Below are 27,740 nucleotides of genomic sequence, written 5' to 3'. Positions count from 1 at the left end.
CATGGGTTGTAGAATCAGCCGGGTTGGAAAAGACCTTTAAGATCATCAAGTCCAACCCTTACCCCAGCACTGCCAAGGCCACCACTGAACCATGGCACTGAGGGCCTCGTCTACAGGCAGGAGCCTGCAACCGGACACACCAGGCTGGGGCTCGGGCCGCCGCTGCCATCAATAGGCTTCAGAGTGAACGCCGCGCCCACCCCACCCCTTCCCGCTGATTGGCCGTTCCAGCCGCGGCCACGCCCCGTCGGCGGTGATTGGCTGTGCCGGGCCCGGAGGGGCGGGGCTCAGCGGCCGGAGCGCGGCGGCGGCGGTGGCGCGGGGCGCGCGGAGTTGGCGGCGCCATGGCGACGGCGCGCGGCGGCGGCGGCTTCCCGCGGGCGCTGCCGGTGCTGCTGCTGCTGCCGGTGCTGCCCCGCGCCGCCGCCGAGCAGGGTGAGACGGGAGGGACCGGCACCGGGCACCGGGCATTGGGCACCGGCACCACCGCACCGGGCACCGGGCACCGGCACCGGCACCGGGCACCGGGCACCGGGCACCACCGCACCGGGCACCGGCACCGGGCACCGGGCACCGGGCACCGGCACCGGGCATCGGGCACCGGGCACCGGGCACCGGCACCGGCACCGGGCACCGGCACCACCGCACCGGGCACCGGGCACCGGCACCGGCACCGGCACCGCTCGGCGCCGCCGCCGCGGCTCGGGCGTTGCGGTGCCCGCACCCGCCGGGAGAGGCCGGTGCAGCCCGGTGGCGGCTCGGCTGCGGTGCCGCCGGGTCCGCTCCAGGCGCGGCGGGGGCTCCGCAGGGTGGATGTGCCGCCGCTCTGCGGGGCGCGGGGAGGAGCGGGACGGGGTGTGTGGGTCTCCCGAGGAGAGGGGACTCGGGTCCCCGCCGTTACCGGAGGCGCTGGGAGGAAGAGAGCTCCTCACTGGGCTGGACCCGGTCGGGAGCCGTCCCGGAGTGAAACGGGCGAGGCTGCCCCCGGTATTAGCGGGCGGCTCGGACCGGGGGTGAGGCGCGGCAGAAGGCGCAGGCAGGGACCGCTGCTGGCTGTGGAGGAGCCCCGAAACTGTGGATATGGGGAAAAGCTCTTCTGGCCCCCGGAGAATCGGCTGTTCCGTGGGAAGAGGGTGTAGTCTGCCAAGGAAACTCCCGTTTCAAAGCAGCCACCGACATATTCCCGTTCCAGGACACGCACGGTACCGCTGCAGTGGTGTCAGTGGGGTTGTCCTGCAGAGCCCCTTGGGAAGGACCGCAGCCTTCCCGGGCTGTCACCCTCGTTAGGTCAGGGTGTTGTTAATGGCATAGCTGAGAGTGCAGCCTAGAGCCCTGCAGTGGGAGTCCTGCTCCGTGCTCATGCTGGTGGAGCTGTGGTGGGAGCTGCTCCCCATATTCCAGGACCTGACTCCCATGCCAGGAGGGGTGCACAGCACCGAGCTTCCCAGTTGGATATTTACTGGCATTTTCAGGGTCAGTGAGTTTGCTTTCTAACGTGTCACCTTCTCTGCAGTTGTCCTGCTGGATTCAAAGGAATCACAAGCGGAGCTGGGCTGGACCTCGCACCCATCCAACGGGGTAAGTGCAGAGCTGGGGCTGCCTTTTGGTGCTCGGTGTCGCAAGCCCTGCAGCGTGAGCATCCTGCTCACATGGAGCTGGCAGAGGGGGCTGACAGCAACGGGGTCACCTCGAGCTGGGGGTGTACAGGCAGCTTGGCATGAGCTGTTGTGCTAGTCAGCACCAGGCACATTGAAGAGCAGAGCATGGGTTATGGGAGCAGTGTGGTCAATGTGGAATGCCCCCTCCAAATGCATTTTACACTCCTGTGATAAGCAAATAAATAGCAGCAAGTTAAAGCTTTGTGTTGTAACACAAGCTCGGCTCTTGTAGGAGGGCTGTGCCTGGCGTGGGATCATCAGCCCAGCATCATTTAGGGTTTGTCTGATCAGGTCCAGGGTCAGTCTATAACCGTGTTCAGGAGAACGTGTTGGGAAACTGGGGAGTTGTGTCGCTTGTGGCTGTGGGTTCATTTTCCATCATGGAAGCAAAGTGTTCAGAGGGAGTAGTGCTAGATCGTGGAGTCATCTGTGTTGGCCAGCTGTTAGTCTGCTGAAGAAATACTATTTTGGGTGGTTTTGGCAATCTTGCATAAGTTTACACCCAGAAAGAATTGCTTTGGGAGGTTGCCAGGTCATCCTTAAGGATGTGAGGGTGGAATCGTCATTTCACTGATCAGAATCTCTGCTGGGAACTTTGGGGAAATACCATTTCATTTGTAGTCAGAGGGTTTGTCCTGTTCCAGCTAAAACTTGCCCTGATGGAGAAGCTGCTGCTACTGGTCACAAAGATATTTGTCCTCCTGTGATGGTGTGACTGGAGTCACATCTCCTTGGCCACCTTTGACTTCTCTGGGTAGCCCAGCCCCACCTGGCTTTATGCTGTGCAGATGGTCCTTCCTAGGGACAGCATCTAGGGAATATAGATATAGATATAAGCATAAGATATAAGGGATATAGATATAAGCATCTCTGGCTTCTCAGCAGATGATGCGTCCTTTATTAGGTCTGATGCCAGTGCTCTTGTTCTAGGTGTGTCTCCATGTTTGTACCTCTGCAAGGAGCCCAAGCGTTGGGTGGTCCAGCAGCATCACTGTGCTCCTACAGCTTGAGGTTTTGGTGGGCTGAAGACTTGTATTGCCTATGATATAACGGGCTGTAGGTGGGGAGAGGCTTGCGGTGGTGGGTGTTTTTCTGCCAGGGCAGCTGGCTCTTGCTCATGGCAGCTCACGAGCTGTTTACAGCCCTTTGCCTTCTTTCCCCAGTGGGAAGAAATCAGCGGGGTGGATGAGCATTACAAGCCGATACGCACGTACCAGGTCTGCAACGTCATGGAGCCAAACCAGAACAACTGGCTGCAGACAGGCTGGATTGCCCGGCGCGATGGCCAGAGGATCTTCATCGAGCTGAAGTTCACCTTGCGGGACTGCAACAGCATCCCTGGCGTGACGGGCACCTGCAAGGAGACTTTCAACCTGTACTACGTCGAGTCCGACTCTGACCTGGGCCGTAGCATCCATGAGAGCAAGCACACCAAGATCGACACCATCGCTGCTGATGAGAGCTTCACACAGGGGGACCTGGGTGAGCGGAAGATGAAGCTGAACACGGAGCTGAGGGAGATTGGGCACCTGAGCAAGAGAGGCTTCCACCTTGGCTTCCAGGACGTGGGAGCCTGCGTGGCGCTGGTCTCCGTGCGGGTCTATTACAAGAAGTGCCTGGCGACCGTGCAGAACCTGGCCGTGTTCCCGGACACGGTGGCGGAGACGGCATTTGCCACTCTGGTGGAAGTGAAGGGTGCTTGTGTTGCTCACGCCCAAGTGGATGTGGATAATCCCCCCCGGATGCACTGCAGCGCTGAGGGCGAGTGGCTGGTCCCCATCGGGAAGTGCACGTGTGGTCCTGGCTTTGAGGAGAAGGACGGGGGATGCAGAGGTAAAAGTGGCTGTTGGTGTCCTCTGGCAGCCTTTCTCTGTGTCAGTCCGTGTCGCTGCCAGACTGCTCCAGTGCTGGAGCACGGCGCAGACAAGTGGAATTGCCTTTTGTCAGCAGTATGATTCTTTTAGCTGATTGCTGCTCCCAAGCTAACGGCCAGACCTTGATTTGAAGGGTGGCAATTGGGTAAATGGGGTGCGTTGCTGGTAGCTGCTCTGCAGCACGGTGTTGGCTGGGCAGGCGTGCCAAAGCTCTGGGTACCGTCAGGCATCTCCCATGGCTTTATCTGTAGCTATAAAATTAATCTAGAACATTAATATCCCCTTTGTCATGCTTTACACACGACTTAATAATTCAGTGACTTTATAGCTCTTGAGGTTACGTTTAATGACAGCTGTAAAAGTGGATATAACCTTTACATTAACAGGTCTCCCTCTAATGAGCTTGCTGCTGTGACCACTTTGATCTCACTTTCAAAGGCAGGTGAGAGCCAGGCATGGGATCAGCCCCGAGTGTGGGACCCTGGCTGCTGTGCTCCTCCTCTCAGAGCGAGGCAGCCTCTGAAAGCGCTGTGAGGGGCGGCTGCCCCATCGCTGGCAGTGCTCAAGCTCCTCCAGCTCCAACCCCTGCCACGGGCAGGGACCCCTTCCACTGGAGCAGCTTGCTCCAAGCCCCTGTGTCCAACCTGGCCTTGAGCACTGCCAGGAATGGGGCAGCCACAATTTGTCACCTGGTAGAAAGCAGATGGAGAGGAAAATGGCTATAAATAAGTCCCAAACAGGCACGGCTCCGCCGTGTTTGAGGTGTGCGGTACCGCAGGAGAGCGAGCTTTTCCTAAGGGATCAAGTCTGCCCTTCAGGAGCCAACTGAAGCTTTCCAGATTTAAGTTGTACCAGCGCTGCCGCCTCCCTCCGGGAGGTGGGAATCCTTTCCCAGTGCTCCAGGTAGCGCCTGTTCGCTTGCTGCCCTCCTTTAAGGCGACCTTATGAAAACTATCGGATTGAAATCTCAGCACTGCTCATTGCTTCAGTGGCTGCGTGGCAGCTCGCCATGCTTTCCCCATCTGTTTGGAGTGGGAATTTACATAGTGAGTCCCAGCAGGCTTTTGCTAATGTTTCAGGTTTCTCTGTGTTGAGTTTAAATAATTCATATTCTCTAAGGAAAAATATTTGAAGTAATTTCATGGCTATAATGAAGTTTCCCCCCCGCTCCCAGGAAGCAGGTCATTAGTCACTCTCTGCGGAGCAGCGTCTGATGCCTGGTCAAATAAGTTTTGGAGGGTTGAAAGTTCTGTGCTTGGGTTTGGAGCCCTGCGTTAGCATAGAGCCAAGAGAGGAGCTTTGAAAGGCTTCTGATGGAAGCATCAAGGGCTGTGGAAATTCTTCAAGGGACAAAAGCCCTTGAGCTGGAGGCAGGTAAATGCGGTGTTAGTTTGGGGGTGTGCAAGCAGCAAACCTGGCTGTGCTCCGGTGGTGATGGTGGCTTTGGATGGTGCGAGTCCACTGGCTCCCCTTGCCTGTGAAACTGCTTGGCCACCATCTCTGTCGCGGCTCTTCTGGCCATGAGGGCTTGGACCATGGGTTCATTCAAGGGACAGATGCTTTGGGAGGCAGGGGCTGACCCTCACCCGGTGCCAGGGATGCCCGGTGGTTCTCCAGGCTGCCTTTGGTGCTGCTTCCCAGCTCCTGGTCCTCTCCCTTGTCCTTTAGTCTTCTCCAAGGACTTCCTGGCTGCCCCCGCAGTGTGGGTGTCTGAAAGCAGTTGCTTGTTCCCCCCATTGACTGCAGGGGTGGCTCCATGTCCAGTGATCCTACAGGGCCTGGCTGTGAGCTGGATCCAGAATGGATCCAGGTTGGTGCTTAGGGCCAAGCGCGTGGCTTCTGTGCAGCCAGAAGGAGCTTTATTCCTTTATTTGCCACTGACCTGGTGAAGCTGTTGGACCTAAATCACAAAGCTGGTGTCCCCGTAACTGTGATTTAAGTGCTGAAATCATCCTGCCGCTGAGAGAACATTTGTATCCTCACACTGAAATCAGGAGATGAGAAAAGACTAATGGGATTTACGGCACTGCTAATGACTGCTGCAAGAAAGCTGAGCCTTTTCACTGTCCATCTTCCTCTGTGGCACCGCTCCTCTGAAGAAGCCCCAGTGTACCTGCCAGGCTTGCATGGCTTCCTGATGAATCATTTTGGGGCTGGTTGAGATGCAGCCATCTCCAGGGGGGCACCGAGCGGCTTCAGCATCTGTTTCACATCTCCTCTCAAATAAGAGGAGAGGTTCTGTCACGGTAAATACATTTGGGCTGCTTTTTGTGGCTAATATCTACCTATAGCCAGATGCTGGCCTGTGCTTACCCTGAGCTTAACACTCAAACCTGTTTCCAGCAGATGCACAGCAGGAAGTGACAAGTCCTGTTGCACTGTGGATGATCTCCTGCCCATCCCTATTTTGTTTTCAGGAGGCTTCTCAGCGCTTAGGTCTTTTTACTCTTAATTTCACCAGGCAGGAGCTGTGGCCCCTTCCTGCCATTTACTTCGTGGTGCCTCGCAATAGCTTTTGTGTAAATGAAACAGCGATGGGGAGGATCTGCCTGACATTTGCGGTGAAGTTGTCTCTTTCTGCTTCATCTTTTCCATCCAATCCCTTGTAATATCTGCAAGGAGAATTTCAACAAAGCCCAAGGTTAATATTTACCAGCCAGATTTGCTGCAAATGAGACAACTTCAGCCAGACGTTGAATTAATATGATGGAGACCGGATTCCAGAAATAGCTGTCAGCCACTCTTCTTTGACAGCAACGTAAATCTGTGCTCAAGAGAAGTTTCCTTCTCAATTTGTTTCCTTCCACTTCTGACAGCAGTGGGGGGAGCTGGCTCAGTGCTGCTGTTGTGCTGGGCAATTCTCTGCTTCCAACACTGGCATCGCTCATGCGGGGCATCCTGGCACTGCACTTGTTCCAATAGGTGATTGTTTAGTGGCTGCATCTCTTGCCTACACAGGAATGGTGCCAGTTTTAGGGATGAAATAGTTTCTAGTGCTTGGGCAAGAGTTTTAAACGATGTTTAAACAACGTTTAAAACACAGCTCAGGGGGGACATGGAGCTGTTGGAGCGAGTCCAGTGGATGCTGCGAGGGCTGGAGCAGCTCTGCTCTGGAGCCAGGCTGGGAGAGCTGGGCTGGGGCTGCCTGGAGAAGAGAAGGCTCCTGAAGGGGAGACCTGGGAGCAGCTCCAGTGCCTAAAGGGGCTGCAGGGAACCTGGAGAGGGGCTTGGGACAAGGGCCTGTAGGGACAGGACAAAGGGGAATGGCTTGAACCTGCCTGAGGGGAGACTGAGCTGAGCTCTTAGGCAGAAGCTCTTCCCTGTGAGGGTGCTGAGGCGCTGGCACAGGGTGCCCAGAGAAGCTGTGGCTGCCCCATCCCTGGCAGTGCTCAAGGCCAGGTTGGACACAGGGGCTTGGAGCAAGCTGCTCCAGTGGAAGGGGTCCCTGCCCGTGGCAGGGGTTGGAACTGAATGAGCTTTAAGGTCCCTTCCAACCCAAACCACTCTAGGATGCTATGATTCAGCTGTACAGGCTCCTGGCCCATCTAGTCTTGATCGTGCTTTGCCTGGACAGGTTGAACCAGATGATCCTTGAGGTCCCTTCCTACCTGGGATTCCATAATTCCATGATTCTGTGATTCATTCTAATTTAAATTATGGGTATCATCTAGTTCCATGCCCCTGCCATAGGCATGGACCCCTTCCACTAGACCTGGTTTCAGTCTGTACTGGGCTCATCCCTGCAATGTCTGTGTGAAGGACTTTGGAGCTCTACAAGGCAAGCTGGCGTGGCTGCTCTGGAAACATGGGGATAAGATGAAAGGCACAAGTCACACTAATGAGAAGGAAGCAGTCTTTGCTAATGGGAACTGCTCGTGGTATAGGATGTAGTGCACGCTTGACACCGCATTAGGCAAGAAATGGCTTTTCTGATCTACTGTGGGATTCATCAGTGATCTGCTGAAAAATGAAGGACACCAGCCTGCTAGTTCTCTGTGCTCATCAGCCTGAGCATCCTTATTAATGGCTGGAACCGGGTGACGAATCTAACACTGTGTGTAGTGTAATTATGCTTTATGGCAGCTTATAATTGTTTCTGTTAATGAGGAGACAAGCTTTGCGACAGCGCAGTCTGGGTTCTGGGGTGGCTCTTTGCTGCTGCTCTTTTCCTAACCCATTTTCAGCCTCCCCTCCTGGTAATTCCAGACAGGCCTGTGCCCATGCAGAGGGCAGGCTGCTTCTGCCGCTGTGGATGGGCTCTTGGGTGCTGTAGGTCTCCTCTGGATCACTTTATCCTTCTCTCAAAGCCCTCCAGTGATGCCTTTGCTGCCTGCCTGGCTTTATGTCTAGTACAAATCGCTCTTGCAGTCACTTAAGCTTATAACTTCTTGTCCTAGCGCCAGTGAGCAGTGAGCAGATTGTGCCTTGCTACACATCGCAGGCATGTCAATAGCATCTTTCCTGTGCTTGGTTTCTTGAATAATAGGGGTAGAAACTGATAAGCAAAGCTTTTGAGAAGATCATCCTGCCTGGTGTGAGTACCGGGTTTGAGGACAAAAAACCGCAGCTGTAAATAGTGTGAAATAGAGCAGTTTCTTCATTGCTGCCAGCTATTACTTGGGCTTACACTTGGTCAACACTGAGCAGATTTAAAAGGAAGACCTGGAGTTTTATTTTCCAAAGGGAAGTGCTGCAATAGAGAAAGCCCTTGCTTTTAAAAAGCCCCATCTTCCCATCTGTGTCCTGTTGTACCTCCCCTTTTAGTGCTTGCCTTGTTGCTTCTCAACATCATAAGCTGAATGTGGGGAGAGAGCTTACACTGATGTTGGACCCGCTCATTTTACACCCATCCATAGACTCATCACCCATTCATTTTACACTCATCCATTGACTCATCACTCATTCATTTTACACTCATCATAGGCTGCCCCTATGTGTGCCTCTGCCTGGCTGTGGTACCCGACGGCAGCGTTTGTCTCTTCTCTTCTTTGGGAGAGGGAAATCAATGGATCCATTCCCATGTCTGCATTGAGAGATGCAGGTAGAGAGGTGTTTGTGCTAAAGGCAGGAGCCCCAGGCTGCTTTGGCAAAGGAGTGCGAGCTTGGGATGAGTTTCTGCTTTGGAAGCCACCAGTGCTCGGGTTGGGTGTGGGGGGGCTGTGGGCAGCAGCAGTGCATGGCAACACCCTCCTGCCTGCACCAGGCTGTGCTGGTGCCTTTCCTCTGCCGCTGAATTTGCAGACATCAGCTTTAAAACCAGGGGAAAAAAAGGAGCCCCAAAGCAGTGGCCTGGCCCTGAGAGCTCCTGACACCATCTTTCTCTTAATGACAGCAAGCTCGGCGCGAGGCTGCTGTCCTTGCAAGTCTCAAGGGCTGCGCGGCTGCCTTGCGCATCAGCAGCTCGCTGCTGCGAGGGGCCAGCGGGCAGTGATGCTCCTGCTGGGGCTTGGTGGATGTGAGAGGGAGGGAGGAAGGAAAGCATCCGAAGACCAGATGAGGTTTGCTGAGCAGGCTGTCTCCTTCTGGAAGATGCTTTTGGGGACTCTGTGTGTGTGTGTGTTCTGTATGGCCAGGGCTTGCTCTTGCTGGGCAAAGGTTTGGGGCAGGAGTGGGAAATGGTATTGGTGGGATGCTTTCCTCTGTGTTGCTTGTGTCCCACCAAGGCATTGTGTTGCTACAGTGTCCTTAGGTGGAAAAATAAATAGTTCAATTGGAAGTTAGAGACATTGAGAGAATTAAATGACAGTATTTTGTCAGGTAGTGGGAAGATACCTCCTGAAGCCTGAGGTCCGCTTTCCTGTTTAAGTACAAAAATTAATGGATCCAAATGTGCAGCGCCTGGGGCTTTTGATTTGTTTCATCTTTTATAGGTTAGCTTACAAACCTGTATGTGCTTGTGGAGTTTATTCTGTCTTCTGAGTGATGCTTGAGTATTATGCATAATAAGTTTATTTTTCCTCCTGGGATTCTCTAAGTTGCACAAAGCACCAGCTTTTGCTTTCATCACTGATGCAGCCACCAGCATCCCACAGACAGGCACAGCAGGGCCGGTGCTGATGTGCAGGTTTAGCAGCGCTTGTCAGGGCTGGAGCCAGGCATGCCGTGGCTTCATGGGGTACTTGTGGGGTGGGAAATGGGGGGGCAACACATCAAGTGGGGGCGGGAGTAAATCCGTGCCTGTTGCTGAAGGAATAATCCCAGAGGAAATTCATACTTCAATTTGCCTTATGAATTATGGTTTGGCTTTCTCCTCTTGCGTCTGTGTTCTAGTAAGGATGTGTCTGGAGCACCTCTGTGACCTGGGCAGGGTAACAATTGGAAGGCATAGAGAGCTTTGTGCTAAATGAATTTGGAGCATCCACCTCCATCCATCCATTAGCAGCAGCTCCTGTGATAGCTGTGATGTCTCCTGGTAGATGCCGCTTTCCATCAGTCATGCCTATGAACCCCCCATGTAAAATATGCTTTCTCTTCAGTCCCTTTTTGGAGTAATGATCAAGCTTGGGGATATTTATTATTCGGGATCGCATATTATATTGCTGTTTTACAGTGTGTCTGAAATAATTATGGCTATGGAAATGGTGGCAGAGCCAGACACAAATTACACGATGACACTTAATTTTAGAGCAAAGTACTCAGAAAATTACAAGCAGCACAATTCATTTGCCAAATTTTTGTTAGACTTAAGGTTATAGACACCTGGCTGCTGGATGGACGTGCATGCCTGCTGGATGGGCACGGCTATTGTGTTGTAATACAGGGGAAGCATCTTTTGCCTGAGGCTGAGTTTGGGTGAGGGGATGCACTTGGCAGGACCGGGTGTGTTGGGGATGCAGGTCAGTCACTCCTTCACAGGGAATCATTTGGGGAGCTGGGAGAGACACCAGTAAACTGCAGTTGGCTCAGTGGATGTGCCTGCTCGAATGTGTCCTTGAGGAACATTCCAGCATCAATAGCCATGAGGTTCTGCCATAGCACTGAATTCAAGCGGATGTATTCTTTTATATATTTCAAGATTGTCTTAATATTTTTGGGTATTTAATTTGCTTTTGGGCTAAATCAGTGAATTTAATTTTCAGCTATTAAGAGCTCATTGTTGGAGATGCACAAAGATTTAGCCTCTGGATGTAGGTTTTCATTTCAGTGCTCTTCAAATCATTTAGCAAGGGCAAAAATTACAGAGGAGCCTTGTCCTAAAGGTTTTGGAGATGCTGGGAATGTGCCGGACTGTCAGCTGCTGAGGAATGCTATTGAAAACCAATTACTGAAACTAAAAAAGAAGTTAGAGGCTAAGATGCTTTTGATTTCACCCAGGTGGTGCAGCCTGAAATGCCCATCGTGGCAGGCAAGGAACCAAGGTACCGGATCCAGTGCTCGTATTGATCGCTCCTTCGCGCTGACTTTGTCCCTCTTGCTCAGGTGCGGAGATTGGACACGATTTCTTTCCCTTGCTCGCCGTGGGGCTCTGTAACAGCATCGCTCTCTGCCTGCAAAGTATTGATTATAGCTTTTGCAATAAGACAAGGCAAGATTGCAAAGCCAGCGTGGAAAGGGAAGACAGGAGCCTCTCTATTACCCAAGGACGTTTGTTGACGAGGCTCTTTGACCAGCTCAATACACCACTGGCACTGTATTTTGTCGGTATGTTTTGTACAAGGTGCCCTGTCTGGTTTTGGGCAACTTGTCCTTGTCCGCAGGCATTCCCTGACAGCCGTCCTTCCAGGATATCCATTCCAGTGCTGACCTTTCTGTTCCTCCTTGGGCCTGCTGCCCTGTCCCTCCTGCTGCTGTGCTGGCATTGAAGCACCTCTCCTCTTAGGCGTTGATGAAGTGTTTGGAACGTAATAAATAGTGACTTGCTTGGCTTGATAATGGAATTAAGATAGATGGAGGCTGGATGTGCCAGCCTGGTCCAGGGAGGGGTCAGCAGCAGCAATAGCTCCCGCGAGACACATTGAGAACAACTTCATATTTTATAGGACTGATGATGACGGTGAGCTTGCAGGGACATGAGAAATGGATGTCGATGCAGTGCGTAGCGTGTGGACCTTTAGTGTGCCTCAAGGTACGTTAATGACAGGCACATACACATCCGTTCTCCGTGCTGCTGGTGTAAGATGGGCACTGGTGTGCCAATAGCTCAAGTATGGGCTGTGTGTTGGAAGGAAGGACCCCAGGGATGGGGTGAGTGGGAAGGAGGATGCTCTGCATCCTGCCTGCGCTGGGCAGATGACAGAGCAGGCCTGCCTGTAGGGAATGGAAGGTTCCAGTCTGGACACTGACTTAGATAGGACCCTCATAATGATGTAGACCTTTGTCTTGTGTGTTTTCCCCCCATCCTATTCTGATGGTTGCAATGGCACGTTTGACCATTGCTAGGTGAAGGTTGGATGAAAATCTAGAAGCTCAATGCTCCAAGTCTGTCCTTTGCCGGGAGGGACTGTGGCTCTGCTGGGGTGCCTTGACCCATGGGTGCTGCAATGGTTCTTGCTGCAGCACCCCCTTGGTGTGGCTGTTAGCTTCCCTGAGCTGCTGCCCTTCCTAACCAGTGTTTTTATGAATGCCTACTTCAGCAGAGCAAATTAACACACATTAAAAGCAGATGAACTTTGTCAAATACAATTCTGTGACAAAAAATGGCAAGGAATTGATTTTGGAAGACAACGGAGTTGTAGTGTTAATTATAAATGACTGTATAGGCGTTCTGAGTGAAACCGCAGGCGTTATTGATTCACGCTGGCACGCAAGCGGCTCTTCTGCTATCTGCAGGGGTTCAGCAACATGGGGAAGCTCAATAGTGCTAACGCAGGCAGTGTCCTTCATGGGGTTGTTTTCCTGCCTTCGAAGCTATCTGCAAGGTTTGTGGGTCAAGAAGCTGACCTGAGACAGCTTGAGGAGGGGAAAAGCAGGGCAGAACCCATCAGAAGCATTAAGAGTAGAAGCAGAGGGGGCTGAAAGCAAACCAACAAACTCTGATATGAGGAAAACGATACCAGGCAGCAAGGAGGGATGAGCGTGGCTACGAGGGCATTGCTGGAGCTCGCTCCTGAGACAGCAAATGCCTTCCACAGCCACTGAGGGGTTTGTCCTGCTGGTACCCAGAGGAGCTGACCCAAGGCTGTGGTCTTTAACAGGCACTGATGCTGGTGAGGGTGTGCTCATGCACATGTGGCTGTGCTGTGTGCCCCTTCCCATCCCCTCCACCCTGCAGCATGGTCACTACTGGACCCTCGACCTGTGTAACTCATTTTTTCCAGCAATTAGATGGGCAGGAAGTATGTTTGATCAGTTTTGCCCGATTTTCTATTAACATTAATGTGAAGTTGTCTGAGTTAAGTAGCTTTATTCCTAAATCTGTGACACAAAGCAATTTCAGCCCAGTATTTAATCTTCCATCTGTGCTCATTCTCTTAATATTTCATGCTAAGCTTCAGTATTTACTTAGGTCTCAGCCCCTTCCTCTCTGCAAAGTGATGAACTTTTTAATTAGAAGAGACTTGTGTAAGCCGCGGGAAATGGGTTTTTGGTTTTACTGCACCCCGCGATGTGTCTGGAGCAGTGTTGCTGTAGACAAGGCCAGGTTGGATGGGGCTCAAAGCAGCCCGGTCTAGTGGAAGTTGTCCCTGCCCATGACAAGGGGTTGGAACTTTAAGGTCCCTTCAATACCATGTATGGGTGTAGGAAAGTCCCATTGGACTCATTTGCCCTTGACATCTGCAGCATCTCCCCAGGATGCAGCCACCGGCCCGTGGTCCCCAGGTGAGCTGGTGGCAGAGGGGAAATATCCTTTCAACCTGGGACAGCACCTTGGCTCGCTCCGCCTGGATTTCTGCTCTTTTAGGGAATGTTGTCTTTTCCTTGGGAGGAGAGCTGCTGCCAGTACAATTGCAGCCAGACGTGCTACTGGGCTGTGGTCTTGGGGAGGTTGCATGTGGAAGCTGTGGATCTATGGTGAGAGGGATGCTCTCTGGGAGGAAGCTTTGCATTGAGCTGAACTGCTCCATGGGAGAACAGCAGCAGGAGCAGCGCGTAGCCAAAAGGCTGTGGGAATAGGAATCAGTTTGCTCTCATTTGGTTAAAAGCCATTTTTTCCCTTGCCTGTGTGTAAGCCAACATGCAGAGCAAAGCTGTGGATCCTTAAGGGCCAGCTCCGGTCTGGTTGTGCGGTCAATGTGCTGCCTGCACCTCCAGAGACCCGAGTCCTGTTCTTGGTCCTGTTTGTCTTGGATGTCTTTGTGCAAGTCATGTGGTTGTTCTGTCCCAGTTTCCTGCTTGTCAGTGGGGTTCATGCTTCCAAAAAGAAAACGAAGGTTAACTGAATTGCTGGAGAAGCCCATCGCTGCACCAGCTGACAGCCATAAGTGCACAAGGTAAAGGCTGCTGACCAGCTGGTGGATACTGCCAGAGTGATGGATAACTTCATTTTACTGCTGCATGCGAAATCTTGGCCATGCTTCACTTGAACAGTGACCTATGATCAACCCTGGTGCTTACACAGCCTGTGTCCTGCAGTCGGGTTTTCCTCCTTGGTGCACTTAGTGAGTCACTTGTAATCACTGGTCGTGGATTAACAAGATAAAGCTGTGCAAGCTCTGGTGCCCTTTTTGCTCCTTAATCAGGCACTTTTTAAGGCGAAACTTGAACATGCAGCTCACCGTGGCTTAGGAAATGTTGAGATCCTTGCTGGTGAAGGAGAAGCTTCAGCATCCTTGGGGCTGTGACTCCCAAATCCCTGGCTGGAGAGGAAGGTTCTGCCTAGGAGCCACTGGAGGGAAAATCTGGTTGGCAGGCTTCATGTGGCGGTGGGATGGAGATGTCTGAACTGCTGCGGAGGGCAAACCGAAGCTGCCCCATGCCAGCTGAGTGGGAAACGGTGCATTTTGCATCTCTGCATCCTTAATTGCCCCTGCTCTCCCTAAGGCACAGACTGGGCATGAAAGAGGACGTTGCCTTCTCTTGATAGAGCCATCTGCTCTTGTCTGAGGGGCTGTGCTGGATGAGTTGGTAAGAGAAAACCTTTCCCATGGGTGCATCATGCCAGGTAATCTGCCAAGCTGCAGCACAGATCAATGCTGCTTGTTCTGCTACTGGTTTGCTCATGTGTGCATACAGTGTTCTATCAAGGAGGGAATACGTGCTCTCTCTGTCAGTGAAACGAATAAGGCATGCCTGGTGAACAGGGAGTAGCTTGTGTGGGCAGAAATGATGGAGCTGGAGAGAGGCAATTAATCTGTCTGACCCATCCTGCTGCTTCTCTTTGGCTCTAGGAGAATGGCTTATTGAATTTTATTATTTCATAATTAAGTTGCAGTAGTAGCAGAGGACGAGGAACAGGCTAGAAAATAGCATAGGGGAAAAAAAGAGGATTTCATTCTATAAACTGATGGCCTGATCTCTTGCGAGCTGTCACGTACCCACGGCAAAAATGAGCACTGTGAAATCACAGGGACACTGAAACCAGCTGGGGACCAAGAAAAACACTTGTGGGATGAGGTGGAAGAGGGTGGGAGTTTATCTGAGAAAAGAAACGGAGATGCACACATGATGCATCACATGTGCCGGGGTGCTTTTGTTCTCCCCAAGTGTAAGGTGCAGGCAAGCAAGGAGCAGAGTTAACAGCAAACCCACCGGCTCCTCGTGGGATGTGCTCATGCGGGGTCGTGGTGCCTGTGTTTATGGGAGCTGCAGCCTGAGGTGTTTTGTACGGTTATTAACTCACCTCCTGACAGAGACTTCTGTAAACTTCCAGCTCTTAGAAAACACTGAGGAACAGCTCCAAAGAGCCTTCTAATTGAAGATGTTCCATTCCCTACGGCGAGATGTCACACGTACGTGGCTGTCAGGCTCACCTTTAAATCCAAGGAATGGCAGCTCTGTGCTCAGGCTTTAGTGCCCAGCTCCCATCCGGTTTGTAAACAGGACTGATCTGTTGTGTTCTGCCTGACAAAGGATGCGCGCAGGCATTGCGCACCAGCGTCGAGGCTTTGATGCAGGGATGGGATGGGTGGGCTGCTCCCTGCAGCGAGGGGTGAGCAGGAGCTGGAGCTGCAGCAGTTACGTGCAGCACCGGAGCCCATGAGCCCCTTCCCGTCCTGGCTCTGCTCTCAGGGTGCACATCTCCCCGTGGCCTCCAGCTACTGGAAGAAGGCTGGTTCTGAGCCCCGGCTCTTGGACCCCTTGGGTCACAACTGCAGAGCTGGGAGGAAATGCTCAAGTGTTCAGGGAATCACAGAATCCCAGCCTGGTTTGGGTTGAAGGGACCCTAAAGCTCCTCCAGCTCCAACCCCTGCCCCGGGCAGGGACCCCTTCCACTGGAGCAGCTTGCTCCAAGCCCCTGTGTCCAACCTGGCCTTGAGCACTGCCAGGGATGGGGCAGCCACAGCTTCTCTGGGCACCCTGTGCCAGCGCCTCAGCACCCTCACAGGGAAGAGCTTGTGCCTAATGTCTAATCCAAATCAACCTCAGATACAGGGAAGTCTCTGTTTGTTGCTTGGGCATGGCTGGAGTGGGCCTGAGAAGCCCAAATCTGCTTCCCACAGGTTTTGCTTGCGTTGGGTGACAACAGCACAGGGTCTTGTGGGGCAAAAGCAGGGCTTTTGGGCAGCTCTTGAAATGTGTCTCTTATGGATGCAAAGGAAAAGTCTCCGCTGTGTGCGGCTGCTCTCAGCTCTGCCAAGCTGCTGTTTGTCATGTGCCGGCAGCCCAAGGGACGAAGGGACCATTGGGAGTACAAACCTCAGCCACGGTGCTGCGGTCCCTCCCCGTGTGCGAATGCCCTGAGTTCCAAGGGCTCTGTGGTAGGCGGAATAACGTCCCCTTAAATGCTCCCATCTCAAGCAAGGATCCTCTCTGCCCTGTGCTGAGCCTGGTGCTTTGTCCTCAGCTCACAGCTGTAGCTGCCAGTTTTATATCATGCTAAAAATTAATGAACCGGAGTGCATCAGCATCATCTGCTTGGAAAGGAAGAGTCTCAGCAGCCAGCTCCTTAAAGATGATAAGAGAGGGACTGCGCGAGCGGAGCTGCTCATCGAGGAGCTTTACAAGTGATTAAGTTTAAGCATCCCGGGAGCTGATGAAGGGGTAGGAGACAGCCGCACCACAGCAAGAGGATGCAGAAGCCAAGCAAAACACGAGATCCCGCTGAGCCAAACTCCTGCCAGCCCCTGCACCGGCTCCAGTCCCTGGTGCTGGGGCCACCAGCGACGCCAGGCGCGCACACACAAAAGGCTGTTTCCTTTTCAGATGTTTTAAGGTCAAACTGAAGCTGTTGCCAGCTCCTTTATGGAGTTTTACAGCCTTTTTTGTTGGGTTTGTAAAGTGGAAAGTCTTTCATGCAGCCTCTGGGTGTCCTAGCAGGGATATTGCTTGGAGGCTGCGAGCTACTTGTAGTGAAGATCAAGCAAATCCTTGTCCGGTGTGCGAGTTGTTTGTCTGTCAAAGATGCTTTTCAAAGGGAAGCTCGGGTCTGCCCTGTTAAAGCAGATTTATCCTGCAGCTGGTTAACTCCAGCACGTGCCTGGCTGCCCACAGTGACTGTGTACGATGCACAGCGATAAAGCTGTAGCTGCTGCTGGCGTGGCCTCATGGCTTGGGTTTGTGTCTGAAGCTCTGGTGATGGATGAGGCCTCCAACTTCTCCCTTTTCAATATTCCTCCCCTTTTGGGGTTGTTGCTGAGTCTTGCTGTGGCTCCGGTGTCATTTCGGCTTTGCTCACCTGCCATTTAAACCCAGAGCTGTGTGTTTTCCATGTCCTGCATGTTTCTGCAGCCACCTCATCCTCCACATCCCTCCAGAGCCTCCAGCTCCCTTCATGCCTTGCTGACATCTGATCATTCCTCCAGCCTGGAAGTCAGTGCAGAGCTGCAGCATCCAAATGTCCCTTTTGGGTCAAACCAAAGGCACATCTCCTTGGTGCCAGGGTCATGCAGGGCTGAAGGCGAGGAGCTTGGGGGGTTGTATTTACTGGCCTGTGGTAGGTAAAGGATGTACAAGAGTACAGGGAAATGGAGTCATCGAACGTGTCCCAAATTCACCTTGTGGTGTTCTTCCTTGTCCCATCCCTGGCAGTGCTCAAGGCCAGGTTGGACACAGGGGCTTGGAGCAAGCTGCTCCAGTGGAAGGGGTCCCTGCCCGTGGCAGGGGTCGGAGCTGGAGGAGCTTTAAGGTCCCTTCCAACCCAAACCAATCTGGGATTCCATGATTCCATAACTCTCTCTGTCTTTTCAGCTTGCCTCCCTGGATTCTACAAGCTTTCCCCCCGTCTCCCTCTCTGCTCTCCCTGCCCTGAGCACAGCTTTACACATGAGGAAGCCTCCACGTTCTGTTCGTGCCAGAAGAACTACTCCAGGTCTCCATCAGACCCACCATCTGCCTCCTGCACACGTAGGTCTCGCTGCAGCATCTCCTTGTAAAGCGAGGAAATAGGGATCCAGAGTGTCCTGCAGCACAGAGCCAGGGGATGCCCGGGATGTTGTCTGAGGCCCCATGCATGGGCGCTTCACCTGGGTACAGGGGAGTCCTGTCTGCACTGTGGTACTGCTGCAGCAGGGAGGGGATGTGGGGTCTGTCCCTGTGCCATACAGCTCGCAGGCTGAGGCTGCAGGCTGGTGAGACAGACGTGAGGTCGGGCTTGTAGGCTCCCCAGCAAAACCCGAGCGCAGTCATTTAGTCAATAGAGTTGACAGATTTTAATTAAATGGCCTCTAGTTAATTGGATTGGACTCCAGCTTCTCCAGTGATGGATGCTCTCCAGTGACGAGAAACCCGCCTGCTCTGCCCAAGGGTGTCTGACGGGTGGTGGGGTCCCTGCAGCTGAGCCCCAAGGCGGTTCTGGGTGCTGTGTGAGCTGTGCCTTGCTGTGCAGACACACTCCTCCAGTGGGAATCCTCCCTTTGGTGTCCCCACTGTGCTGCACCCATCAATGCATCCACATCCCTTCGTGCTACCTGCGACCACGCGCTCTTGCTGTACCACCAGCGCCTATGCTGCTGCTCCCATAGGTTTGCCCTTCACCCTGGGTAGCGCTGATGATGCTCTGTGACCTACGATGCTCTTCTGCTTCCAGGCCCACCCTCCGCCCCGAGAAACCTGGTCTACAGCCTGCGGCAGTCATCCCTGGTGCTGGAATGGAGCGCTCCGGCGGATGCGGGCGGCCGGAGCGACCTCACCTACAGCCTGTGGTGCGTGCGGTGCCCCGCGGCTCCGCGGGGCCGCTGCGAGCAGTGCGGCAGCAGCGTGGGCTTCGTGCCGCAGCAGACGGGGCTGGTGGAGCGCACCGTGACCCTCGTCAACCTCCTGCCCCACGTCAACTACACCATCCGCGTGGCCGCCCTCAACGGCGTCTCGGGCATCAGCCCGCAATACGCTGAGGTCAACGTCTCCACCGGCCTCGCAGGTACAGATGTGACCCATCAGGGTGGTTTCACAGGGGAGGGTCGGGGTGGGTGTAAGGGAGAAGCTCTTCCCTGTGAGGGTGCTGAGGCGCTGGCACAGGGTGCCCAGAGAAGCTGTGGACCCTGTGTTGTCCATGTAACACAATCACTAAACTGCGCTAGAGCCGAGTCTGCTTTCAGGAAGGGGCAGGCAGCGCTGCTCGTGTTGAAAACAAGAGGATAAAGTCAGAATAGGGAATGGTTTGGGTTGAAGGGACCTTAAAGCTCCTCCAGCTCCAACCCCTGCCACAGGCAGGGACCCCTTTCACTGGAGCCGCTTGCTCCAAGCCCCTGTGTCCAACCTGGCCTTGAGCACTGCCAGGGATGGGGCAGCCACAGCTTCTCTGGGCACCCTGTGCCAGCGCCTCAGCACCCTCACAGGGAAGAGCTTCTGCCTAAGAGCTCAGCTCAGTCTCCCCTCGGGCAGGTTCAAGCCATTCCCCTTGGCCTGTCCCTACAGGCCCTTGTCAAATTGATTTAATCTTTCTCTTCTGTCCTGGTCTGTGACGGTTTCATGCTCTTCCACCTCACATCACGTTTATGTTCCCTTATGTGAGGGGCAGCCTTGCCCTGGGTGGCCAGAGGGGCTTGATCCCTCCTTGGTTGTGCCTAAGGAGAACCACCTCTGCCTTGTGTCCTTGCCTGTTCCTCTGTGGTTATGCTACGAATCTGCATGAACCCCCTTTGCCAAGCCACGGTTAATGGAGACGGATGATCCTCACGTGCCTCCTGGCAGGAATCGGCCAACAATTTCATCTGAACAGATTAAACTTTGATCTTGTTATAACTAATTTTCCCACCGCTTGATCAAGTGTTTGTGCACACGTTGTTGCTTTCCCTTCCCTCCTATAATGGTTCCTGCGCATCCGTGGGGTGGACGCTGTGCTGCAGACTGCTCTTCGGTGGAGGTGTCGCTCCTCATTAGGATCTTTGCTGTTCAAGGATGGATTTAGCTCTGGGAAGATCTTGTGTCTCCTGAGCTCAGGCTATTCCTGAGCCAGCATACGGGCTCGGGAAGGGCGAGCTTGACAAGGTCTAATAATGAGCCATTCATCCAGAGCCTTCCTCCTGGTGTCAGGCAGAGGGAAGAGGGGTTGAAGCTGCCTCGTCACCTGGAGCATCAGGTCTGAGCTGGGGACAAGAGGCTGGGTAAGGGCATTAAGTGCCTTGTGCTTTGTGTGGAGTGACGCAACCGCTCCATCATAGCGATGCACGCCTTAGCTGTTTGTTCAGTACAGCTTTTCTTCTGGGTAAGTGGGAATCTCAGCCCCTCACTCGAGGCTGCATACTCCTGAAGGAGCTGAAATGCGCCTGAAGAATATGGCATAATTAATCTTGTGAAGTGTTCGGAATCAATGTCTCTTGTGGAGCTGTCGAGTCTCCGGATGCAGATGGTGGCTCACAATTAGCCAAGCAGCTGAGGCTCAGGAAGCTTCTTAGAACACTTCAATCTTGTGCTGCTGAAGGTGTCCCCTCCTGAGACAGCGCCAGGCTGCCCTGCTACCCGGTTGCTCTCCTTCGGCACCATGGGCATGAAGTGACAGTCATGATGAACCTGCAGCTATGGGCGAAGAGGGGGAGATGGTCGGAGAAAGGGAAGGCTTCAGAGGGGTCACAAGCAGTGGTGGCTTCCTTGGTGGCTGCGATGCGATGCTCGCAGGAGTCATTTGCAGCAGCGGGGAAGCTGCAGCTTCAGAGGAAAAATTAAACAAAGAAACAAGACCCTATTTAGCTGTCAGATCTCTGCTCCTCTAAATATAGCTCCGAATGCAGCTTTCACACTGCCCTTCCCCTTCGGCAGTCCCAAGGGGGAATTAGCAGTTCGTTGTGTTCGCAGGGGAAAAGAAAAGATGCTATTTAGTCTGCAGGAGGCCAAATTAATACTGTGTTTTTTCTAATCGAGCCCCAGCATGGGACTAAATAAAAGTGTTTGAGGAAAGAAGGGAGCTGTTTACCTGCAGGAGTAGAGCTGCATTAGCTATGTAAATGCCTGCTCTGGGACGATGTCATTTATATTCCCGGCAGGGATCGGCTCCGATCTTAAAGGGCTTTTAAATCTGTTGCAGATTAATAATGCAGCCAGTGCTGAAATGCATTCTCCTCTCTGAGGCTGTGGAGAAGTGGTTTGTGCTGAATTAGGTCTTGTGGAGTTCTCTGCGTGTGCAGCCCAGCCCCAGCAAGAGGGGACAATGGGTCTGCAGGATGAGGGGCTGGGCTTGGGGGGGTCTTTGCCATCCATGCAGCAAGATCCCCCCCTGGAAGAGCTTCATAGGAGCTGATGAGGCTGCTTTTCTTGGTTAGGAAAGAAGGACCCTGGGGCAGGAGTTGCTTGGGGCAGTGGCCAATGCGTTTGCTGTGTTGGAGAGGAGGTGGGCTGTCCCCAGTGCTGCGCTGCAGGGTGGCAGGGATGCTCAGGGTGATGGCAAGCTCTGTCCACCCAATGGCTGCTCACCCCGTATGGGGACCAGCAGACAGCACCAGCGGATGGGCTGTGTCTGCTCTGCTGCCCTGGCAATGGAAAGGTGTGGAGAGGGCGTTCCTGGGGACGGGTGGGCACCAAAGAGGCTCTTCCTGCTACGGGCGCTCTTGGTTCTGCTTCATCTTAGAGAGGAACGGTGCTTGCTGTTGTCCCTCTTTGGGTTGTGGATGCAATGGGCTGTTCATTGGAGGGACACGGTGCCTACCCCTGGTTTTACTCCTTTTCTGCTGGTAGACTGGTTAATTAAGAGGACTAAACCCACATCCAGCTGAAGGGAGTGTGTGAAATGAGGCACAGTGCTGAATAATTTAATGTTTGCTTTTTCAGAATAGAGGCAATGTTGGGGGAGCTTAAAATATTGATGGGGAACATGTTTTTTTTCACAGTGTGAAATGCTTTATAGTCTGTGTGATTTTCTTTAATGCCTTTTTAGACATGTTTGAGGCTAGCGCCTGCTTTTCTGGCATGTACCGTGGGTTCTGCTCTACAGCCCATCACCAAGTGTGATTATTCCTGATGACTTTGTTAACAGTCAGGACCACTTGTTGAGGTGTTTTCAGTCTGTTTGGTAGATTCAGAGATACGGGAGGGCATCTGTGTGATGATTTATTGATGGGAATCATATAAACCAACAAGGAGCACTTAGTTTACAGGAGCAAAACCCAAGTGGAGTGTTGGGCTGATCTCAGCTGCCCGTATCACTTGTTGTTCCATACAACAAGCAGTGATGTGCGCTCCTGCAGAGGCCAAGGGCTCGTGGTGGGGATTACTCTGCTGTCCAGTGACGAGCTGTGAGCGTGCTGTGTGTTCCTGTTTGTGCATGTGGGTCAGCGTGTGTCTGCAAGGCTCTGCTCCAACAGCAGCAGCCTGGACCAGCCTAAACCTGGCTCTGATGAAGTGGAAACCAGGAGCAGTTTGCAGGGTTTGGAGCCAAAGCGGTGCATATTCAGCCTTGCTCATCATGGGTGTTTGAAGAGCCACAGGAGGACATGGGGCTTCCTGCTGGTGCTGCGCTCACACGAGCACAGGGGGCTCTTGGCTGCTCTTTCAGCAGAAGCCAAAGGGACCTGGAATCAACAAGCAAATCATCATGAATAAAACATCAGGAGGACTTTTTTTCCTCAGCAAAGATTAATGAGCTAAATAATAACCACAGCATTTCACGGACACTTAAGTTGACTTTCCAGGGACTTGCTCCTCTCCATAGGAATCTTTGTGGGATGCTCAGGGTCCAGCAAACACCTTGGTTTTTGCAGGAGAAGCAGGACAAGCCAGAAATAGCTGATTTCCCCATGCAGCTTTCATTGTGCTTGGGCAGGGTCACTGCAGCTTGTTCACCCGGCTGTGCTCTGGTCCATGATGCTTACCAGGGTGATGCAGGGAGGACCGTGGCTTCCAGCCATGTCTGGGCTGATGCTGTGAAGGGCAGGTTGGGCAGCCCAGAGCCACACTTTTGAGAGGCTTTTGTGCCATTTCCCATTTCCTCCTCCCCCTTTCTGCCACCCGACCAGGACTGCTTCTGGCACTGCCCTGGGAGAGCTCTGAAGACCTCACTTGATGTGTTCAGCCCCTGGGGAGCTCAGTTTCTCCAATGAATCCTAATTTCCTCACTAATGAATCTGAAGCAGAGCAAAAGCCTCCCATAGAACCTTTATTATAGTACCAGGTATTTTATTTCCCTAGCACATGGCAGCCGCTTCCTCCCTGCTCTTGCTGCTGGATGCCCTGGCTATGAGCAGATGATCACATCTGAGCTGCTGCTGCCTTGCTCTGGGCAGGTGAGGGATGCTGTGTCCTTGGCTGGCTCCGGAGATGCTGCAGACAGTCTGACAGGTCCAGCTGGCTCTCTGCTGGTGCAGGAAGGGAAAGACTTTAGGAAGAGCTGCCGGGATGCTGCCAGCAGGCAGGGATGCTGCTGCTGTACAGGCACTGAGCACAGCTCAATGGCTTGGAGGCAGGAGAAGGTGGGCAGAGGAGGAAGCAGCACGGAGGAGGCTCTGGGAATGTGGAGATGAGTGCAGCCAGGGCGCAGCATCCAGCACAGAGCCTGTGGGTAGCCGGGGACAGCAAGCTGCCATGCCAGGGAAATCAGCCTGTTTGGTACCAGACCTGGTTAACATGGGAAGAGTTGGCAAGTGCATCCCGCACAGTGAGATGAACTAAACGGGAGCACAGGTGCCAAAGCACATCCCTGCTCAAAGAGGTTGTGCTTCCCAGAAATCCTTAGCAGCAGGTTCGGAGCACTGGATGTTTGCTGGTGCTCGGACCCCTCTGCAGCACCCCGGGTAGAGGATTGTGAGGATTTTTAAGGCTTTTTTGCCTGGTTTTGGTCCAAGCATCGCCAGCTGCCCACGGTTTACAAAGCTGTTGTGTTTTACCACCGTTTTCTGCCGTTGTACGATCATCAGCTTAGAATTCACTCGGTTTCAATCCTGATTCAGAGCGTGGGACCTGGCATCTGCAGCAGAAGCACCACTCTTCAGCTGTTTAAACTGCTGAAGTTTTCACTGCAGCATCACTGGGCAGAAGCAGAAAGGAAGTTACCAAAACTGAGCACATTTGGGCTGATGTGGGGCTTGCGGCCCAGGTGAATGCCCCATCCCTGGCAGTGCTCAAGGCCAGGTTGGACACAGGGGCTTGGAGCAAGCTGCTCCAGTGGAAGGGGTCCCTGCACTTGGATGCGGGGGGATTTGGGGGCTGCTGGAGCAGGAGGGAAGCTCTGCCCCCAGCAGCACCGTGCTCACCCCCTGCTTTCCTCTCTGCTTTTTCAGCATCAAATCCTATCACCGGCATCCGCACAGATAAAGTGGAGCAGAAGAGCATCTCCTTGTCATGGCAGGAGCCGGGCTTCCCGACCACTAACGGCACCGAGTACGAGGTCAAGTACTACGAGAAGGTAGGCTCTGGGGAATGGCTTTGGGGAATGGCTTTGGGGAATGGCTCTGGGGAATGGCTCTGGGGAATGGCTTTGGGGAATGGCTCCAGCTCTTGGTCATGCCCCAGCCAGCTCCAGCTACTTCCCTTGTCAGTCTGCCCCTGACCATCTCTTAATTTTAAGCCCGGCTTTTATTTGACAGGGGGCTGAGGTTTTGAGAGGGAAAACCAGCGGGCAGAGAGCAGGGACAATGCTCTAAATCCAAATAAATGCGGTTTATGAGACAGTTCCACAAATTACCTTATCTGCGTGTGCTCAGGCTCATTATGGAACTGATTGCATGTCAAGCAAACTACGCAGGTGACATGGTGACGTTCTGTATTTAGAAACAAGCTACCATGAAGCTGATTCATATTAATGTGGTTTTCAGCCTCTGATAGATTTGAAAGGAGAAATCTGTGTGAGAGGGCGAAGGCTGAAGCCCGAGATGGTAATTCCTGTGCTAATGGGCTGCAGCAACAAGATGCTCAGGGTATGTGAAATGAGGAAACATCCTGCTTGGGCAGGGAATTTGAACTGGTTTAGTAATTATTGACTGCAATGAAGCTCTTGATGCTGACATGAAAATCAACTTAGTTCCTAATCTTTGCTTTTAAAGCTGTATTTGAACTGTGGAGATTCAAGGGGGAAAGCATATCAAATGGTAAATACATTTCACAGTGGTGTCCCTGAGCACTGGGATGCGCCTTGGGACCGATCCCTTGTGTAATGAAGGCGCAGCGCGCGCATGTGGGATCTGAGGGAGGCTGAGGCTGGGACAGCAGGACACAGCCCAGCCCTGCTCCCGGTGGGAAGTGGCATCAGATAACCTGGTCCAGGTCTCATCTTCCCACTGGGGAACTTGGTCAATGGTACCCGACATGGCTGAGAGAATGATCTCTAATGGAGGCTGCACAGAACCACGGGAAGCTTTGTGGGAGCCATTGGAGCTTGGTTTGCTTTGCAAACCCACCTGCCAGCTTTAGTTACTCAGCGTGTGCTGATACGGGGTATTTACACCCGGGCTCGAGTGGCTGTAGCAAGGGAGCAGGAAAGGACCGGAAAGTACCAGCATCCCGTCCTCTGCCTGTTTCCATAGCACATCACCAGGCTCCATCTGCTATTTTGTGTGACCTTTCCATGTAATTTCTATTAATGAGACATCCAGCAAATGTATTCTTTCTGTTGAAGGCTCTCTGTTTAGATAGAGTGTCCCGATGGGACCCAGAGGCGAGGGGAAGATCCAGCGGTGCTGTGCCTGCTCCGGGGCACTGCCGTCAGTCCAGCTCCGTCTCAGGTATCTCATTATTTCACAGGATCAGAGAGATCAGAGCTACTCAACTGTGAAAACCACATCGACGGCCGTGACGGTCAATAACCTGAAGCCTGGCACCCTCTATATTTTCCAAATCCGGACATCCTCCTCTCCGGACTATGGGAGCTACAACCCCAGCATCGAGGTGGAGACGCTGGCAGAGTGTAAGTGCTGGTACCTGAGACATGAGGGAGGCTCTCTGAGCTGAGCCGTGGGGATGCTGCTGCTCCCTGCTCCTGCCCCATGGCTTCCTGGAGCAGCATCCCTGCCTCTGGTTCCTCTGCTCTGGGTCTAAGGGGAGGCACTTCTCAAGGTTTGCTTTCAATTGCATTTCCCATTTGATTTCGAGCCCTGCCTCTGCTCTGTCTGTCCTGGAGGAGCTTGTCCTTGCTCTTCTCAGTGCATCAGTGTCCTGGGGACACAGTCTCTGCTCCTTGACTGAGATTGCCCAAGGAAGTGCTCAGCAGAGGCAGTGGCTGGGTGCTGGTTTGCCTTGGTGTGATGCTGGTGCTGGAACAGATCTCACCGGGTCCCTTTTGTGGTGCCACCAAACAGGCACTGGAAGGGAGCAAGTGTTGGTCCCCGGTGGTATAAATGCTGAGGGCACAATCCTGCCCGGGTCTGTGAAGCTGTACAGCCCACAGCAGGCACTGCACAGGAGGCAAGAGCAGCCTGGAGATGCAGCTGGCCCTGGATGCATGCCCCACATAGGCGATGACTGCTTTACCCCCACTGCCATCCTGGCTCATGAGGCACTTGGCTTGTTAGCTGCTTGGCTGCATCAGGTCAGCCAGCATCAGTGTTATTTTCTGGGGCTTTTCCTTTTCACAGTTTCCATTCATAACTGTAGTCCCGAAGCATCTTATTTCACTGATTTAAAAGAGGGCTTGGAGAGACAGTTGGGCTTCAGCTTAATAACCCACCCTGGCTAGAAATGAAAGCCTTGAGATGGCTGGCTCAGTACGACTCTCACAGATTGTGTTTAACAGGGCTTTAAATTGCATCCATTTGCCACACAGAAGACATTTGCAGAATGAATTGAAACCAATAAAATTTTTATATAGAATGTAGCTTTCTAATACCGCTGTTTGCAAAAGCAGGAAGGGAAGGGATTAATGTGATGAAGGAAAACTATTTGTAAGCTATAAATTTTAATACGTCCCTCTGATAAACGGGAACCTTTCCTCAGTGCTGATTAACAGGACCAGGAGCCTGGTGTGGCATCGCTGGGGCTGCTCCATCTGTGCCTGCAGCACTGCCCTGCACGTTGGTCTCACTGCATCAGCTCAAGTGCAGTAAAACTGAACCAGAATGGGAACACGAGGATGGGGAAAAGCAGCTTGGTGCTAAGGGTGGATTGTCCCATCCTTGCTGGAGGATGCAGTCGGCACTGGGAGGAGCAGCCGGGGCTGCCCCATTGCCGTCCTGGGGTGCGTTGCTGACCACCTCTGCTTCCCTCCCGCAGTGTCGGTGGCCTCCAGCGAGCAGAACCCTGTCCTCATCATCGTGGTGGTGGCCATCGCAGGGATGACGGTGCTGGTGTCCATGGTGATCGGCACCATGGTCTGGAGGAGGTGAGCAGGGCTGGGGCACGGACCAAGGAGGACCAAAGCCGCGTTGCCCTGCAGCAGGGCTCTTGGGAGCATGGGGCGGTGCTGGCCCTAAGCATGGGAGCTGGGTTGAGCCTGCTGGGGCTGGACTCCGCTCCTGAGCACTGTGACTTGAGGCTCTTATAACCAGTGAGGGGCTGCTGCCCATACAACAGTGTGCATCTTCGTTCTCATTGCAGACAGTGTGGATACAGCAAAGCCAGCCAGGATGGGGACGAGGAGCTGTACTTCCATTGTAAGTGAAGCCTGGCCACCATGGCTGGTATGACTGCGTGGGCATCCCTGTATTTATTGCTATTAATAACCCAGCTTCCAACAAAGCAGCCCCGAGTCCTTCCTTTTGAAGTGCTGTCATCCTGCATTATCCCAGAGCAGGGGCTCAGCACAGTGAGGCTCCCTGGGGACAGCAGGCTTGGCAGCTTCCTAAGCCAGTGTCCATCCTTCCTGCACACGGGTCAC

At 53.3% G+C, this 27,740-nt stretch overlaps 1 protein-coding gene across 3 annotated transcripts in view; it reads left to right on the top strand.

Annotated features, from left to right (window-relative positions):
• The first annotated feature begins 344 nt into the window (after nucleotides 1-344).
• The window catches only part of EPHA10 (EPH receptor A10), a 40,786-nt gene continuing 13,390 nt past the window's right edge, over nucleotides 345-27,740 (top strand). Inside the window, exons 1-9 of one of the 3 annotated variants that reach the window (XM_065697519.1) lie at nucleotides 345-435; nucleotides 1,514-1,578; nucleotides 2,822-3,491; nucleotides 17,759-17,914; nucleotides 18,597-18,926; nucleotides 24,214-24,338; nucleotides 25,673-25,835; nucleotides 27,137-27,245; nucleotides 27,461-27,516. In XM_065697519.1, the coding sequence (XP_065553591.1) occupies nucleotides 345-435; nucleotides 1,514-1,578; nucleotides 2,822-3,491; nucleotides 17,759-17,914; nucleotides 18,597-18,926; nucleotides 24,214-24,338; nucleotides 25,673-25,835; nucleotides 27,137-27,245; nucleotides 27,461-27,516 (1,765 nt within the window). Of the gene's footprint in view, nucleotides 436-1,513; nucleotides 1,579-2,706; nucleotides 2,719-2,800; nucleotides 3,492-17,758; nucleotides 17,915-18,596; nucleotides 18,927-24,213; nucleotides 24,339-25,672; nucleotides 25,836-27,136; nucleotides 27,246-27,460; nucleotides 27,517-27,740 lie in introns of those variants that run through there. The other 2 variants (XM_065697521.1, XM_065697520.1) reach the window with 2 other exon arrangements.

The sequence above is a fragment of the Lathamus discolor genome, chromosome 18 (genome assembly GCF_037157495.1).
Source record: "Lathamus discolor isolate bLatDis1 chromosome 18, bLatDis1.hap1, whole genome shotgun sequence".
In the NCBI taxonomy this organism is placed as follows: domain Eukaryota; kingdom Metazoa; phylum Chordata; class Aves; order Psittaciformes; family Psittacidae; genus Lathamus; species Lathamus discolor.
The sequence above is the reverse complement of the archived record's forward strand: the minus strand, read 5'-3'. Positions and strand labels throughout refer to the sequence as shown.